The 18325-nt window shown below is 37.2% G+C and overlaps 2 protein-coding genes across 2 annotated transcripts in view; both read right to left on the bottom strand.

Annotated features, from left to right (window-relative positions):
- Window positions 1–9814, bottom strand: part of Apoltp (Apolipoprotein lipid transfer particle) — a 668275-nt gene extending 658461 nt beyond the window's left edge. Inside the window, exons 1-3 of the mRNA XM_067142082.2 lie at window positions 9696–9814; window positions 7636–7777; window positions 1856–2008 (exon numbers count right to left, since the gene is read on the bottom strand). Coding sequence (XP_066998183.2) covers window positions 1856–2008; window positions 7636–7671 — 189 coding nt within the window. The 5' untranslated portion in view covers window positions 7672–7777; window positions 9696–9814. The remainder of the gene's footprint in view (window positions 1–1855; window positions 2009–7635; window positions 7778–9695) is intronic.
- Window positions 9692–18325, bottom strand: part of LOC136863806 (uncharacterized) — a 125156-nt gene continuing 116522 nt past the window's right edge. The window contains exon 4 of the mRNA XM_067140144.2: window positions 9692–9805. Within this exon, the coding sequence (XP_066996245.2) occupies window positions 9692–9805 (114 nt within the window). The remainder of the gene's footprint in view (window positions 9806–18325) is intronic.

Raw genomic sequence — 18325 nt, 5'->3', positions numbered from 1 at the left:
TGATGATGACAAACCATTTATCTTCCATTTGAGGATCAGAAAACAGGTCCTGTGCACTCCCAATTGCCTTAGCATCTGTTCTGTCAAAGTAATTTGCTATTTCTCTCTACCTGAAAACTGTCACAATGGTACATGCATGCAGTCAACCAGGTACCCCAGTGTATTAAAACTAGTGCTGGGGGCAAAGTTTAACAGGGGCTTTGTCTTTGAAATAATTTGTTTGGGATGATGTTTAGACAAATACTTTCTTTACTGTGAAAATTAGTCTCTCTACTTCTGAAATGTTTCACCTGTCCTCTTCTGCAACTCAATGAAAAGCATGGGCCAGGCAACATAACATACAACATCTTATTGAAAAATGATCTGACAGATTTTGCTGCCATTATAATGTAAGATGTGGCCTCTGTTAGGAAGAGGAGCACATTCTCTCGTATTCCACTAGTCCATATTAACCCTCTTAGTAGCAAGCTTTCATTCTGGGAATGTGCCAAGAATGCCATGCTGATTAGTAGCATTTTGCAAGTCCCTATTTGAGCACTACATAATTTACAGTTTTAAATATTCTGACTTTGATCTTGCAGGAAATGCTGAAGATGGTATGTACTTACTTCTGACTATGGTTACAATATCGTTAAGTTACAAAAAATATATATTTTTAAAAATTCTGTACACTTGGAAAACAAAACAAAAATCAAATTTCAAAAATAGCAATAAAAATAACTTTAAATTAACATTACAGATAAAATGTGGTAATACCTCTGCAATGCAGCCATCCAAGAGAATAAAGACAGAAAATTTGAAAAGCATAGGTTCAGTAGTTCAGTAGATAATTACCATTATATAACTCCCAATCGTCCCATGACCCAGAGAAACACATGAAATTCAGAAATCCAATGTGCGTAAATAAATGAACAAATGAGCCACATAGTGATAAAATTAGAAGCTACGTTCTTTACTCTATGTAAACAAAATGTAAGATTATGGCATCTGCCATTCATAATCATGCTAAATGCAGATAGTAAAGTGCGCTGTTCAAACAACGATATATCGTTGCTGGCATTTTACGTACAAGTACCAAACAACGATATATGGTTGTCTGGCATTCTAAAGGTTAAACATATGGATTTATTGAACAGCTTGTATATCTGAGTGTGATTAATCACTTTCAAAATATCTGAGGACAGAAAAAAAAAGTCTGTCCAGGACTATTAGTTTCTAGGATCCCTATCACCATATTACCTTCATAACATCCCTCTACATCAGTAGTCTTATAAATTCATACATAAATTTTTTTCCCATTCACATATTCAGTTTGAAGCGTCATTGTAACATTCTGTTGAATAATTTTTATGCAAAGTTGATTCATCTGGAAATGTATGATCAGAGTGCTGTTCAGCGAAATCACTTAACTGTTTATTTGCAGCAACTTTAATTTAGCATACTTTAGAGAACAATACAGTTCCATCAGTTAAGAATGTGTTTTCACCAGATTCTGGCATATACTGTTTCACATGGCTTACAGGTGACTCTTTTTTTGTTTTGGTATTTCTATTGTACTCCACAATAAAATATCACACACTTTGTAATTACCAGTTAACTGTGTGAATAAGCACAGCTGTGTCAGACCTGTAAACATGTATAATGAAGCAAAACTCTACACAAATTATATGTCGTGAGCTAGACTTGTGAGTGTGACTCCACACAGCAAATATCACCCCTGTACTATAAAATTAAAAAAAAATTTAAAAAAAAAAAAAAAAAAAAAGACAATTTTCTTACCAAAGGTGACTAGTGATTCTCACATATCAAACAACAAGATGGCCAGCATTATTTCCACAATTTTTGAAACACTTACCGATCTAAAGACATATGGTGTTGTTTGTAGTATGGAGTGATGCTTGTATCGATTTATACATGTTGAAAAATCCTTATATTTTTTAATTATAAGGCTTGTCTCCACAGCTCTATCAAGAGAATAAAAAGTCTGGCAGTCTCCATTAATATCAGTCTGGAAACAAGAAGAAATGAAAATAATTTGATTATTATTATTATAAAGATGGCAATATCAAAGATCCATTTATTTTCCAAGATTCATTATTCCAAACACAGTAGAAGTCTGTTATAGCGAGAATTCTGAAAAGTGAAAAATTTACTCGCTATAGAGAATTGTCATTATATCAGATTTTTTGTAAAAGTTGGGGAAAAACCCACACACACTAAAACAGATATGGAACGGCAATCCATTTATTCAAAACTTGCAATATAGCAGATTTCCATATTACGCCTTAATCGTAAGTTACTTTTGTAATTCCGAGACAATGTGAACACATATGTTCATTTTCATTCTGAAAAATTCGAGTAGTATCACTCCAGTGACTTCTATGGCAAACGTTTCAGTTTTCTTATCCAAACAGAGTCACCTAACCTAACTTACCATCATATGTATCATGAAAACATATTTTAAGCACCAGTAGGGTAGTCTAATGATAATCGTTTTGCTATAAATTACTCGGGAATAGAATTTCCCAAATTTAACCAGGTGTGAGAAAATGCTGTGTAACCTCGTAGTGCATTCCTCATTAAGATGATTTCTCGCTCAGTACGTCGTAAATTCGAAGTCCTGATTCACGTCATATTAAATCTATTTAAACATACCTCACTTATCATGTCACAAATTTTCATTATTACCGCTCAGTACGATCACATATTTCCCAGCCCTGAAATTATTCTTTTTCATACCTGGTGAAAGGAACATTATTTTCAACACAGATTAGAGCCCTTGCCACAGGAGGCAGGTTGGAAAAAGTTACGCAAAAATGGGAAATGGCCTTGAGTACCAGAAATTTAGAGAGTAAATTATAGCTTTGGGAAGCAAGCCATTAGCCTCAGGAAAGTTCAGTTTGGTTTCTGGTTTTCATTGACATTGCTGAATAACCCAGTAAGCCTGTTTGTGTTTGTATTTCTGAAGTTAGAAATTTATTGTATGTTGCATAACAATGAAGGGTAGCAGATATTTGTAGCATGATAAGATTACATAAGGATTAGAACATAATCGTGTGAAGTTAACTAGCGTGGTGCATATTTGTTTTGTAGTAGCCCCGTTATAGATGCTGAAAAAGTCATGAAATTGCTTACTAAAGAAGACAAACTCCAGGAAGTGGACAGGCATCCGCATCTTTCTTCTTCTTCTTACGGACTTTTTTACTGTCGTCCAGCCACTAGGCGTATAAAAAAGGAGATCACATGCCAGATAGAGTCTAAAAATCAGAGGATAAGTGCATTTTGCACATATTATAGAGGGTTGAAAAACGACTGTCTTTGAAAGCAGTCTAAGGGTTCACTGTTCACATACAACCAAAACTTGCACTGGATTCAAAGATGGAAGCCAGAACAGAACGTCTAATGATAGGTATAAACTTGTGGAGAGAGCGAAATATATTGAGCACCAGTAAATATGATCGAGCTGCAGAAATGTCATGTAAATTCTCATATGGAACGTAATAATTTGAAGCAGGTGAGAAGGTGGGAAATAAGGGAGTGTGACGCAGAAAAAAGCACAGGGACACAAAGGTACTAAACTTCACGCCGAAGTGGCCCGTCTTGGCGACTTGTCTACTACTCAAAACAACACCGGGCCTACAATTGGGATAGACAAACACTTAGGAAAAATGTAGTAGGGAGAAAGGAAAAAGTTAAAGCTAATAGGAGTATTAATTGAAGGAATATGGAGGAGTTGAGGTATATACCAGAGAATTTAGTGCAGAGATGAGAGTACTAACTTAAAAACAGTAATGCGCAATGTTCTGATTTAGTTGGTGAAAGACAAATGTACCGGAATTACGTATGATAATGTTTGAAGCACGAGGAACGGGAGTAACAAAAGACTTTAGCTGTGGATAGTAGCGAGAAAAACAGTAGCAACTAAAGTGAAGTATAACGGAAGCCAAAAGAAAACTAACATCAAATGAAAAGGAGTGAATAAATGTATATACCAGTGAAATATGTAATTAAATGACCATGAGCGTGGAATGATTATAGGATCAATTGAGCATCGTCAATAAATTGATTAAGAACTGCAATGATATCAGATGAGAGATCAATTAATAGACAAGTAAGACTTGTAGGAAAGGGAATTTTCATTCGTGTCAGGCTAGTGAGTAGCTTACGCCGGGGTGCAGAATAGACAGGACATTGAAAAAATAGATGGTTACTATCCCCTTCTTATTCACCACATACACAGGCTGATTAACTAAATGAAAACGAAACTTGTATTGCGGCGCAAGGAAATGATTGAAACGTAATCTAATTATGTTAGTGATATGTCGACGTGTGTATGCACCCCTGGCAAACTAGGGTTTTGTGGTAATTTGTGGTTGGAGTTGATAATAATACGTGCCTCTATAATGCGCAGATTGATTCCAGTCATCTTGCCAGGAGCTGTAGGCAGTGTCCTTAAGACTGGGATAGAAGTCCAGAGGTGGTATAGGTACTGTGAGAGGGGGCGTTGGGAGACGACTAGCTTCTTTAGCAGCAGTGTCCGCTAGATCATTACCAAGAATATTGGAATGTCCCGGTATCCATACAAGTGTAATATATATGCCATTTTGTTCAAGTTGATAAAGTAGGGATTTGACAGTATATATATATAAATTTAAGGAGGGAGTAACTGATGCTAATGCCTGTAATAATCCGCATCTTTCAACTGTGGTGGGCGTGCATGTTGAAACTCGCACCTTCGAGTTTCGACTCCAGTCGATCGAAGTGTTGTCTCATTCAAGATGACAGTCAAAGTCATTTCTCTCGCACATGGCTGAGTTTAACCTCCAAATTCATGGTTGAAGAGTGTGACCAGAAAACAAAATTTAATGCACTGGTCCGAAATATAAGGCTTCAGTTGACATTTGTTTTAGAAATTGTGTGATCTGGAATAATGTGCTGATACTTTTATGGGACCCCACTGCAAACATTTTTACGTGTGTTGTCAGGTGTTTTAAACACCTTCTAATACACTATTTTATTTAATAAGCCCCAGTGGAAAAGGATTTCATATTTGTTCTCTCATCTTTTTCACACCTTTTAATAGCCTCATCGCATCTTTAGAAATGGTAGATAGCCTATATCTCTCAGTATACCCGTGCATACACAACGTAAAATGCACGTGTCAGAAAAAAAACATATCAAGTGTTTACACATTCGTGTTGGATAGTTTTTATTCATGTATTCAATAGTACGTTTTCTCGCTTAACACATTATCTTCCCTTGTTCCCTTCAGAAACAACTAATGAGGTTTTACTGAATAAATTAACCTCCAAAATCAGTCATCCACTCTGCACCGTATTTTGAGGCGTATCACACTTGCTTAATTTCAGTACATAGTGTACCGGGCGGTACATCTCTATGACGCAAGTTCAAATCTTGCGCCAATTGAAACTCCTCTACAGGAGAAACTCTGAACTTAAAAAAACGGAATCAACTCAACTGTTTATCAGAAGATGTCTCTGGGTGTTTTGATTTGCTTTTGTTGATCAAGAAGTGCGGACATTCTCTAACAGATGTCTCTACTAAAAACTATGATTATGCACTCTGGTGCGAAGGAATGAACTTTCTTGGAGAAATTTTGTATCCATAAGTTTTGTCTTTATTAAATTTTGTTCTTTCATTTGAGGGTTGGCAACATTAAGCTTTCTTTCCGCCTGTTTTGAGTTTAACCAATCCTAAATTTCTGTAATTAATTTCCCACCAATTAGGTGTTTCTTCATCGATTTGTGTGTAACTTTCGCTGTCAACCAATAAACATCTGTGGGCGGGTCTTAATCATTCATGAAAGGTCTCGAATTTTCCGCGAGGGTATAAAAACTGCTGATTTTCTTGTCTCCGCGCCACTTCAACAACATCTTGCTTAGTGTATAGAAGCATAGCAGGGGGCGGGTTGCGCCTCTTTCTTCGGGCAGCAGCTCTTCAACAAGGTAATGGCCGATTAACATCTTTCTTTCCTCTTTGCTAGCTCAGCAGTTTAACTCGCGGGGAAGGTTCGAAACCTTTAATATGTAACCTATCTCTTCAAAATGTAAATCCCTTTTCAGTCTATGTAAAAACTACAAATTTCTTCAACTGTAAATCAGGGATAGAGAGTGCTTTACCCTCTCGAGGTCCCCTCCATTTTGAAGTTGAGGTGACTACATTTTCATAACTGTTTCTTCTCTTCCTTAATGTGTTAAAGTTTTCTCATACAAGTCACCTCCCTAGCTTGGGATTAGCCCCTGTGTAATCGGCCGAGAGCCACTTAGGTTTTAAAATGTGTATTTAGGAGTTCTAATTCACGCCTCCATTCCTTTTGCATTTTGGGCCATTTAAATTAACCTTGTATTTGTCCACTAAGGCCCAGTAGATTGGGTACGTTATACCCCTGTTTCTTTATAAGTTGTGCCTTGATGGCAGTTTAGCGTAATAGTCTGTTATTGCCTTTAATAGGCTTGAAAGATTGAGAGTGGGTCAGCTCTTTATGGTGTTGTGGTAAAAGTACCCTAGAGAGGCTTGAGATGTGAAATTGGGAGCAAGTGCTCCATGTAATGAGGGGTTTTCTGCCCATTGGTAATTTGTGGTTGTGAGCTGAGAGCTCAGAAATTGTTAAAACCTTGGGGCTCATAGCCCAGAATTTGTAAAATCCTCTTAACTTGTGCTTTCATTTGGAAAGTTGCATTGTACCTGATTTTTCTTTGTTATTTCACCTAGTGAAAATTGTTAAATGTTGTTATCTGTTGAAAATATAACCTTTATTTAAATTTTAATTTCATCTTTAAGACTTGTAGTTAGACCCATTCCAGCCCACACCTTCTTTCACCTCTGCCTTCCACGGATAACTCCGTAACACATAGTTTTAAAATTAAGCGATCGTTTATTTCAGCCGTTATTTCTAACGAGTTAACTACTGCTACTGGCCGCATTATTTATGCATTTATTACGGAAACATGTTCTCTTTCATTTTAAACTGTGTTTATAGAACACCAGTCGACGAGTATTACTAACCGACTCCGATATCGCCTTCGAGTTCAAATGCTGACGAGTGTGTTCACTAGTGTACATAGTGAAAAATCTATATCGAAGATGATCATCACATTCAATATCATCGCTGAAGTGCAGTCCAGCTCCATGGCAAAATGGTTAGCATGCTGGCCTTTGGTCACAGGGTTCCCGGGTTTGATTCCCGGCAGGGTCGGGAAAGTTAACCATACTTGGTTAATTTTGCTGACATGAGGGCTGGGTGTATGTGTCATCTTCATCATCATTGCATCCTCATCACGAGGCGCACGTCGCCTACGGGAGTCAAATCAAAAGACCTGCATCTGGCGAGCCGAACTTGTTCCTCGGACACTCCCGGCACTAAAAGCCATACGTCATTTCATTTTTTTTATTTTTTTTTGCTGGAGTGCATAAATATTAACGGAAAATTTATGCACGCTTAATCGCTCGTAATAACGGATCCATCAGTGATAGGGTTCTCGCTGTAACTGAAGGATAATACACCGTTTAATATAGGAATTTTCAAGGGACATAAAAAAGCTGTCATTATAATGGAGTTCTCGCTATATGCCGTACTCGCTATAGCAGACTTCTACTGTAAATCTGATTCCATACCTCAATTGTCTGGTGGCTCACATCAAATCTCTTCATGGAATTTTGCAGAGATGAGAGAATACCTTTTTTGAAATTTAGCACCCAGCTAGGCTCATTGCTCTCTGGACAAACTTCAGGTATTATTCCATCATTAAATGCAAACCTGAAAAGAAATTGAAGTAAAGAATATGACTACATGCTGTCTCATAAATATCTTGCAAAATAATGCATTACAAAAGAATAAATCCTTCTCTTATTTTCAGTGACCTCCAGCATAGGTCCTTTTGGATGTACATGCAGTGTAAATACCAATTTTTTGGGACATTTGTAGGCAATTCAGGCAAATTTTGAGTCATGAATCTACAAACAGAAATTCTATTGGGTTCAGTTTATTGTCCACAGGTTGTATGAGGAGGTGTATATAAATAAAAAACAGATTTATTTTATTGTGTTTTAATCCACCTGCACTTGGTGTTGGCAGAGCTGACCTTGAGTGACAACGCTATGCACGCCATTCACCTGGAGCTTCTCAGTTGCAGGGAAACAGCCAATGTGAAATTACATGTTTACTGTACTCAACGCGGATCATAAGTTGTAGCAGTGTGCATCCATTAGTTTTTGTGATCCCCTCAACTAAATTCCATCAGAAACAGTGGAAATGTTGAAGCAAGCCTACAAGTCTCTGAGTGGCATAAACGACTTAGGGAAATTAACTGACTTTGAGGATGCTCCATGCCCCAGAAGACCCTCAACTTGAAGAATGAAGACAATGGCAACACAACTGATGTCACCTTGCCAGAAGACCATCATGTACCGATAGCACAGATTGCAGGGATTATGGCTATGTCCTATGGATCAGATGAAGACATCATACATAATGTTCTTGGTTATCACAAAGTTGCAACAAAATGGGGTGCCTCATTTGAAGAACAACAAACAGAAGGCTCACTGTGTGATGGCACGTCAACAATGCAAAGGGAGCTTCAACGCGAATCAGATTTCATGGCCAAAGTCATCATATGCGATGAAACCTGGTTCTATAATTATGACCCAGAGACAGAATAGGAAAGTAGTCCAATGGAAACATACTTCAAGTCTAAGGCCAAGGTTGAAGCCAGTGCAGGAAAGTCATGAACCTTGTCTTTTTTGATCAGTGAGGCACTTTGCATTACCACATGTTGAATCGGCAACATATTGTTACTACTGATTACTACTTTGAGGTATTGAAAGGGCCCCTCGAGAGGAAACTTGCCAAAAAATAACCACACCAACCACACCTTGCTCAAATGGGATGGATCCTTCATCAGGACAATGCACCTGCTCATCGCACCATCAAGACCCAAGAAAAAATCACTGCATTGGGCACTGAGTGGTGCCACACTGATCTTATTGCTAGATCTAACAATTTGTGACTTCTCCATATTTCCTGCAGTGAAAAAAAGGAATTTTGGGGTTGTCATTTTCCTAGTGGTCAGGAGTTAGATAATAAAATTTTGGTTATATGCAATAGACTATCCAGGAAGGGTTTCCGGGAGCGTTTTGAACAGTGGACTGAACGCTGGAACCATTGCACTGTGTCTGAAGGAGAATACTTTGAACGTCTGTAAGTGAATGTGAATAGAGGTAGGCTATGTTTTCCAATAATAAAACAATTCCGATTATTTTTCGATACCCCCTCGTATACATCAATATGTTGTAAATGTTAGTGTAATAAATGCAGAATATCTCTAATGAAATTTGTCTTCCAAACTGTAAAATCTTAGAAAAAGCCAACTATCTATGGCATTATTTCTCTTGGCATTCACTACATAAAATATAAAAGTGAATAAAGGTGCAGAATTCCTCAACATGCTGTTACTCAAATATTTTGGAGAATCTTATTACTCAGTATGTGGAATAAAGTGCATGATGAAACTAAAACTTGACATATTTTTTCATCAAATTGTGTATTTCCTGATTATCACATCAATAATGATAATTGTTCTAAATCATTAGCTCATACAGAAGTTACACTCTTTATCTTGTTTGAGAAATAAATTACTTTATGAATGACAAAGAAGTTGCAAAGTCCATTTGCTTACCTCAATGGGAATTCACTGACAGCTTTTCCAAAGTCTGCAGACTTTGGAACCTCCCGCTGGGCCAGACCGTCCAGTACCACCCTCTCAGTAACGGAAACATCTTTTTCCACCTAAAATTATTGATCAGTTGTAGTATATTTTAGTAAATGATATTTATTTATAAATGCATACAAACATACACACATTCAGACATATCAAATTTGTGTGTCCATTTTATTTTGCATTGGAGTTAATGTACATTAATTAAGGACTATGGAACAAATTGTGGTCCTTTATCTAATATTTCATTCACTCAGTGTCAGCACTTTTGAACTAAACAATCTCACAAACCATGATTGTAAAGCCCTATCTTCATCGCCTATTCCCTTTTCACTACAGACCTTAGTTCTTTTTTTACCCTAAGGAAGTTCCAATGTTATTTGCTTTATGTCCCACTAACTACCTTTCTACGGTTTTCAGAGACGCCAAGGTGCCGAAATTTAGTCCCACGGGAGTTCTTTTACGTGCCAGTAAATCTACCAACAAGAGACTGACATATCTGACCACCTTCAAATACCACCAGACTGAGCCAAGATCGAACCTGCCAAGTTGGGGTCAAAAGGCCAGCACCTCAACTGTCTGACCCACTCAGGTCACCAATATGTAAGTTCCAATTCATTCACCAAAATTTAGCAGTCATCATCTTTCATGCAGAGAGCGTATTTCCATAGAAAATATCTGTAAAATACTGCTATTATTTCAGTATTTGTCAATAATGCTATAGGAAACCGTAAATCCTTAATACTGATATTACATTGTAATAGGACATGCATACAGATATAAACGTACATTAATGAAAGACCAGCATAACAATAGTAAAAGCAACCAGGATCAGAACCTGAATACTTAAAAATGGATTTAAATAGTTCTGATAGGCCTAGTCATTACGTTTACATGGTAACAAAGTGGCCATTCTGACCAACTGCTTGTTGTTTCATTAAGTTAAACACTGACCTGTGAAATCTGTCATTTTGTTACATAATGGGGGAATACAGCAAACTTTGGCTGGGCTGCAGTCGTAACACCTGTTCTGTGGTGAGCAAGTTAAAATGGGAAGGAAAACTAAATAAATCTCGTATACTGGTACTTTGAATATCAAACATATCCAGATGCATAATAAACAACTGCTTTGATGCTGTGACTGCTACTACATTGCAAGAGCATTGCAAGAGTAATGGAATTTAAGTACTTAGGTGAATGGATCACTGAAAATGGCAATGAAATTAAATCAGTAGCTTCAAAAATCCAGAAAATGGAAACTGCTTTTCAACGCACAAAGACGGTTTATAACAAAAAGTGCTTGTCCTAGAAAAGTATTATTCATCATTACTTAACAGTGATCAAACCTGAAGCTCTTTATTCTTCAGAAACACTCAATTTACAACATAAAAATTTAAAGGAACAATTAGAAAAGGAATATCATGAGAAAAATCTTACCGCCCAGAATTAAAAATGGAATACATTACCCCAAACCCAACTTGGAAATATATTTGTAAATATCTGAACTTACTGATACAATGAGACTGCGACAAATTCAATTTTCAACCCATTTGAATAGAATGAATAACACCAGACTTACTCATCGAATCCACAAATTTCTGCAAGTCAAATGTACGAGATCAAAATGGTATAAGCAAGTAGAGGAAGACCTCACTGAATTACGAACACCAAATCTGGAGGATAGAAATGTAAACAGGAAAATTGTCCGCACAAGGGGATTTGAGGAAGATAAGAAGAAAGCAACATGGCGTACCTGATCGGAGGAACAGAAATTACAACAATCAATGAAAATTAAGAACTACTGGTCAAGGAGGAAAGCTCAACAAATGTTGATTCCATGTGGTTCTAAGTAACCCATTCACGAATAATAATATACATTTTTTTTTTAAACTTGCTGTATGTCGCACCGACACAAATAAGTCTTATGGCGACGATGGGATAGGAAAGAGCCAAGAGTGGGAAGGAAGCGGCCGTGGCCTTAATGAAGGTACAGGGTTCGAACCCACTATCTCCCAAATGCAAGCTTACAGCTGCGCACCTCTAACTGCACAGCCAACTCGCTCGGTAATAATAAACCAAACCCCATGGTGCAACAGCCCCGAAGGGCCATGGCCTAGCGACCACTGCTCAGCCCGATGGCCTGCAGATTATGAGGTGTCCTATAGTCAGAACAATAAATCCTCTTGGCCATTATTCTTGGCTCCCTAGATGGGGGCCACCATCTCATCATCAGATAGCTCCTCACTTGTAATCACGTAGGCTGAGTGGACCTTGAACCAGCCCTTAGATCCAGGTAAAAATTCCTGACCTGGCTGGGAATCAAACCCGGAGCCTCCAGGTAAGAGGCAGGCACACTACCTCTACAACGCAAGGCCGACTCGGTAATAATAAATAATAATAATAACTGAGCCATGAGTTAAGCCTCTCCGTCTCTTTAAAACTGCTGCCGATCTTCTCTTGCAATATTATCTATGCTCTACTGACTGAACTATCATATTGCAAAAGTTTTACCTGTAGGGACTGGATGTCCCTAGCATTGATTTCTCGTGCCTAAGAGTGTTCAGAAACTCAAACTACCAAAGAGAATGTTTTTTTTTTAAATGTTGGATACTTAATTTGCCTTCAATTGTTTTGCAGTTATCATCCCTGTGATTAAATTGGTCCGGCAATGATATGGCTTCACATCAAAATCCTATCAAAATTTGAGTTTACTTAATTTGATCTAGAACTCTCCCTTTACCACCTATAAAAGGAGTAAGTTTTCTTGAGACTAAGGTCTTGCGGCAGTAAGTCATTAAATGTGCAACGTGAAGGAGAGAGCTCCTAGGAGGAAATGCTGGGGATGGGGTAATGGCAATTTGGCATGGGAGGGCTATTTTAAAAGGTATGGCAGAACTTGAAATATATGATCTCTCTGCAATTGAAGATAGGGAAGATTCCAGTGTACTCCTTTAGCATGTAACTGTTAGGTCATTTCGGCTTTCTTAAATTTTAATGTAGCGTTTTTCATTCCCAACTTAAATTAAATGCAGGTTTCTCTAGTCAGTTTTCGGACTGAAAAATTTCTTTCCTGATGGGAATTCGTTTAAATGTAAGGATGCATGAGTGGTTACAGTCGTTCCCTTCTTCTAATTTCATTTTGGATGACTAGGATTTTCTGACCATCTAAATTTATTATTCTCTTTTGGGCCTTCAATTATTATTTTTTCTCTCTTTGCTTAGTCGCCTCGTAGCATGACTTAGCCTCAATGTCATCGAGTTTAATGCCCGGTTAGGTATTTTCGGTTAAACTTAATCTTTGGAGTGCTTGGTGTTTCAGCCTCCATTCTCATTTTGTTCTCGGATTTTAAACTTTCACTAAGTTATCTTGTAGTATGGCTTAGCCACTGTGTCATAGGGTCTTACACCCACTTAAGTCTTTATTATTGAACTTAATCTTTAGAGTGCTTGGTGCTTCAGCCTCCAATCTCGTTTAGTTCTCAGCCTTTCAAGTGCTACCTTCCTTTTTTCTTCTGATTTTCATGGCTGTGTAGTGTGGGCCTTATGCCTCTGTTTACTTACGATATTGCAATCCTTTCTCAAGGGTAGATAAGGTATTAAAAAAGAATTTTTTTTTGCAGAGTGTTTCTTCTACATCATGTGTCTGCAATGTCAGACAACTGGTATTAAAGTGGACTACTGGCCCGATAATGGGTATTTTGTAAAATTAATTGTAAACTGGACACATGGGTTTGAGACCCGTCTGATGTAAAGTTATAATAGAAGCTACGGATTCTTCCACAGTTATGTAATTGACTCTTTCAATATATGTAAAGGGTAGCCTCTCCTAACTAGATGTAAATGTACGAGACCTACGGGTCGGAAATCCTTGCATCATTTGAGATGGGAGTTTACCTCCCCAAAAACTGTTAAGTTTCTGAGCTTCAAGCTACTCTGTTGTAATATTTTCTGAGCTTACGAGGTACTCTATTGTAAAGGCTTTTTTTGGGGGGGGGGGGGCTTATGGGCCCCTGGTTGCAACTTTTTGAGTTTCTCAGCTCTTTTGGTAAAGTGTTGTTCTTGTTTAAAATATCCTGATACAAGAAGAGAGAAAGAAAAAAATCTCTGATTTTTTAACAATACTTAAACTCTGATTTATACTTTGTCCAGCCATTCATTCCACATGCTTCTTTACTAGAGATGGGACAAATGGTTACTTTCCAAAATCATGTTCCTGTGTATCCATTACAGTGTAGTATTAGGTTGGATTATAAGGATATAAAAGTAACATAATACAAGTTGCAGGTCAACTTTTGGGAGGAACATCCACTATACATGCTGTGTCTTGCAGCCCCCTAACTGCACCTTAGTAAGTACTTTTAAATAGCAATACTACATCTTCATCTCCCTTTCTTCTCTCCCACTCTCCCTTTCATCACCTCGTTACCGGTGCTCACATTCTTGACTATTCCTAGAAAATGATTTGCAGTGACCCATATACACTATGAAAACTAATACTTTGAAACTTTCATTTGTAAAAATCGCCGTGATTGATAGGTATCTCTGTGTATTAATGATTTGCAGTGACCCATATAAACCCCGAAAACTAATACTTCGAAACTTTCATTTGTAAAAATAGCTGTGATTGCTAGGTATCTCTGTGAATTAATGATTTTCAGTGACCCATATACACTCCGAAAACTAATACTTCGAAACAATTGAATAGGTATTGAATAGGTGAATAATAAATGTATACTTTGTAAAATTGAATGTGATCACTGTTGTCAATACGGACCAAAAAATGAGATTAATGACTTGTAATTATAAAATATGTCGATGAACGAGTGTCATATACACTTCAGAAATGCCGAAATAAGAGATGAGGAAACAGTCATGTCAGGCAAGCCATAAGCAGAATTTGATCCAGAATTCTATTTTTTGTCTTTTTACATCACACCGACACAGACTGATCTTATGGTGACAATAGGATAGGATAGGACAGGACTATCATAATCTATAAGTTTCATTTCCGTATTGATTATATTCACAAATATGATGTTTTGAAGCTTCCACCTAATCAATACATATATTTATATCTTATTGTTCTACAGTACCGGTTTCGACCTTGTGAAGGTCATCCTCAGCTGACAATCATAACATACATTAAAACATCACAATAAGAATGTCACATGGTATGGGTGAAAACATAGTCATTACAATTGTTCTAGTTTAAATAATTATCTACAATAACTGATATAATAATTAAAAGTGTAACATTACTATATGTACATGAATGATGTATGTTAAAATATGTTTCCTTAAATTATAAAGGTGTCACATAGTATGGATAAAAACGTTATCAATTTGCAGATGTTTTTCGTCTTATCTTCGTCTACGTTAATCGGTATGAGAGTTAAAACTTTGCAATACTATTATGTGCACAAGTGATATATGTTGAATGTACAATATTCTTGAATTGTGAAGTGTCCACTGTTCCACATTAAAACTTATGGCTAGATGAATAAAACATTTTGAAGTACAGATTAATTCTTGCGGCGTGTTGTTGTATATGCGACTATGTTATATGATCAGCCGTGTTCGTCTACTGGTGGTATAATGGTATGAATTTCTTGAAGTAATATGTACACTTATGTTGAAATCAGGTAGTTGTCCGGTGTTTAGTGTGGGACTTCGTCGATATATACACAAAGCTTATAGTTTATGCTAAGACTGAATTGACCATAAAATATGGTATATAAATGTAGATAAGTTGTTGTTTTAGCGACGTGCTTCCTTTAGTTTATATGTTATTTGATTTCGTCAAATGTCAATATGTATTATAACACTTGATTTCAACATATTTTTGTGTTTTAGTTAGTGTGAAAGCTTCTTTCTTCACTTTGTGTTGTAGGACGTATTTTGTATCTGTAAATAGAAATAAAGTGTAAGAAATGTTGCGTCTGCCAAGTTTGTTTTGAAGTTGGAATGGGTGTGCGTGTACTTACAGGACAGGACTAGGACGGAAGCGACCGTGCCCTCAACCGAGGAACAGTCCCAGCATTTGCTTGGTGTGTACATGGGAAAACCACCGAAAACCATCTTTAGGGCTGCTGACAGTGGGTTTAGAACCCACCATCTCCCGAATACAAGCTAACAGCTACGTGACGCAAACTGTGTAACCAACTCGCTCTCGAAATCCAGTATAAAAGTCCTCACAATCTCCATCTTTCAGCGTCTTATTCTGTATATCACTCTCTTTCCTTTGTTCTGGTAAAAATTATGATAACAGCTGTTGCTGCACTGCCTTGCACGTTGCAGTCGATGACGAAGTTCCAGGAGGGATAGATACACATGATGGCACTTACAATGGCTTTTCAGAACCTGATACTTGAGTACCATGTACATTATTGAGAACTAAATTCACCAGTTGAATTTTTAAAATTATTATTATTGTTATTCTGTACCTTCTTGCAACGCGTTTCTAAGAAACCATTTCTCTGTAATTGAGTTTTTGTCCACATCAATCATATCGAGTCTTTAGCTCTCTGTCCACAATACGGCATGAAACACAAGATGAAAAGTGGGAAGAGCACGTGCAACAGTTTTGAGGAACTATGCTTCTGTATGTACATGTATCACCACCTGTAAGCCTAATACAAAGCACTTTCAAAAACTAAAGAATATCTGTAACTGGCCAGCAAGTAACAGGGTAGAAATAATATATCAGCACTGTCTCTAAACTGTTACAAAATATTCGCTCGCACCTGAGCAGGAGAGTGCCCTTAAAGCGAGCTGCTATGCTTCCTAATATCCGTTAGCCAATCAGAAAATCCTACCCGCCCCTTGATTTCACTCAGACAGTTACTTTTGTATTAGGGTCTCTGGGAGAACATAATATTTCTGGAACAGCTTACACTGATGGAATAGGATACAATATCATGTTACGATACGTAACTTCCACCTCTATTCTTTACCTCTGTGGTCTGCTAAAATAATAATAATAATAATAATAATAATAATAATAATAATAATAATAATAATAATAATAATAATAATAATAATAATAATAATAATAATAATAATAATTATAATAATAATAATAATAATAACACAAATAACAATAATAATAATAATTCCTGCACATCGCAGGCTTACTGTGCTAACCTTTGTGCAGATCCATCCTGTGATTTGTCTACAGTATGATGGATAATTGCTGAGAATATGATGATATTAATGTGAGCCTTGTACAGACTATTTTATTTCTAGGGCAACTGTGGAGCAATTCGGAGGCACATCTGAGCAACATGCATCCAGATGAGTTCACGACACTCTAAATGGAAAAGAAAAGCCTTAAAAGATCATCAGAAATTGCCAATAAACTCAAGATAAGGAAGGGTAAAGTAGAGGTGTTGACGAGTAAATGCATAAATCTGGTCACTGTTCATGGCAGACCATTTGCACTGCTAGACGACTCTCCTTTAAAAATATCACCAGTCTGATTTGCCTGGAAGCACAAGCTAGGAACAGCATTAGTTCTCACGGAATTCATGAACATATTGTCAACAAGGCATAGGGCTTACACCGAATCATCTATCAAGAGGAAATCCTGAAAATGGTATCTCAGAAAGAGGATGCTGTGGATTGTTCTTTCTTGGGTATCAACGTTCAGTTTCTAAATGGCAGTACAACCATCATGTTAAAAATGCTTGCAGTTGGTAGTCATATTGCTGAAATGCTGAAGAATGTTATCCTAAGTGTTTGCGAGGTGTATGGTAATTCGGTGTAACAGATATATTCAGTAACCATGAACAATGGATCAAACATGATTAAACTTGTGAAGTTGCTGGGACAAGAACAATTACATGACAATGAAAACAAAAATGATGATGACGAGAATAAGATCTTATTATTTTACTTGGGATTAAAGTGAAAATTTGGAACTATTATTTCGGAGTGTACACTAATAAAGTTGAAAATCAGTAAGGAACATGAAAGGGAATTTCATAATCAGAACATCCAAGACACATAGTTAGATCTGTGAGATGTGCAACTCATACACTGCAGTTAGCAGTAAAAGGATGTACGGAAGGATACCACAGCAACTCAAACTATAGCACAGGCACGGAATGTATGTAAAAAATTGCTTTCTCTGACAGTTAGAGGTGTGCTGCAAGCAATGAAACTACTGAAACCCATACTTGACTGTGCTATTAGATGGCATTCAATGGTGGACATGATTTAGCGATTAATAGAACTCAACCAGTGTTGCACTGGCACTAGAAAATGTTTACTTCTAACACCAGAGACTTGGAGTGACACTGAATTGCGTGTAAACATGCTAATGCTAGCTCATGTAGCTTACAAACAATTGCAAGAGGAACAGTTAACTATTGGGGACTTATAACGAATATAGCTCTGCTGTATTTTGGACATATCCAAAATAAATACATCACTATCTTTAAGTCTTGTGAATACAATGAGGAGTAGATAAAAAACAGTACCTTCTTGGAAGAACATTCCTCGACCTTAGATATAACGTGGCACTTACCCAGGAGGACGCATGGCACTTTCCCAGGAGGAAGCTGAATGGACTAACCAGTATTTGATCCTAA

The sequence above is a fragment of the Anabrus simplex genome, chromosome 2, assembly GCF_040414725.1.
Source record: "Anabrus simplex isolate iqAnaSimp1 chromosome 2, ASM4041472v1, whole genome shotgun sequence".
Classification (NCBI taxonomy): Eukaryota; Metazoa; Arthropoda; class Insecta; order Orthoptera; family Tettigoniidae; genus Anabrus; species Anabrus simplex.
The sequence above is the reverse complement of the archived record's forward strand: the minus strand, read 5'-3'. Positions and strand labels throughout refer to the sequence as shown.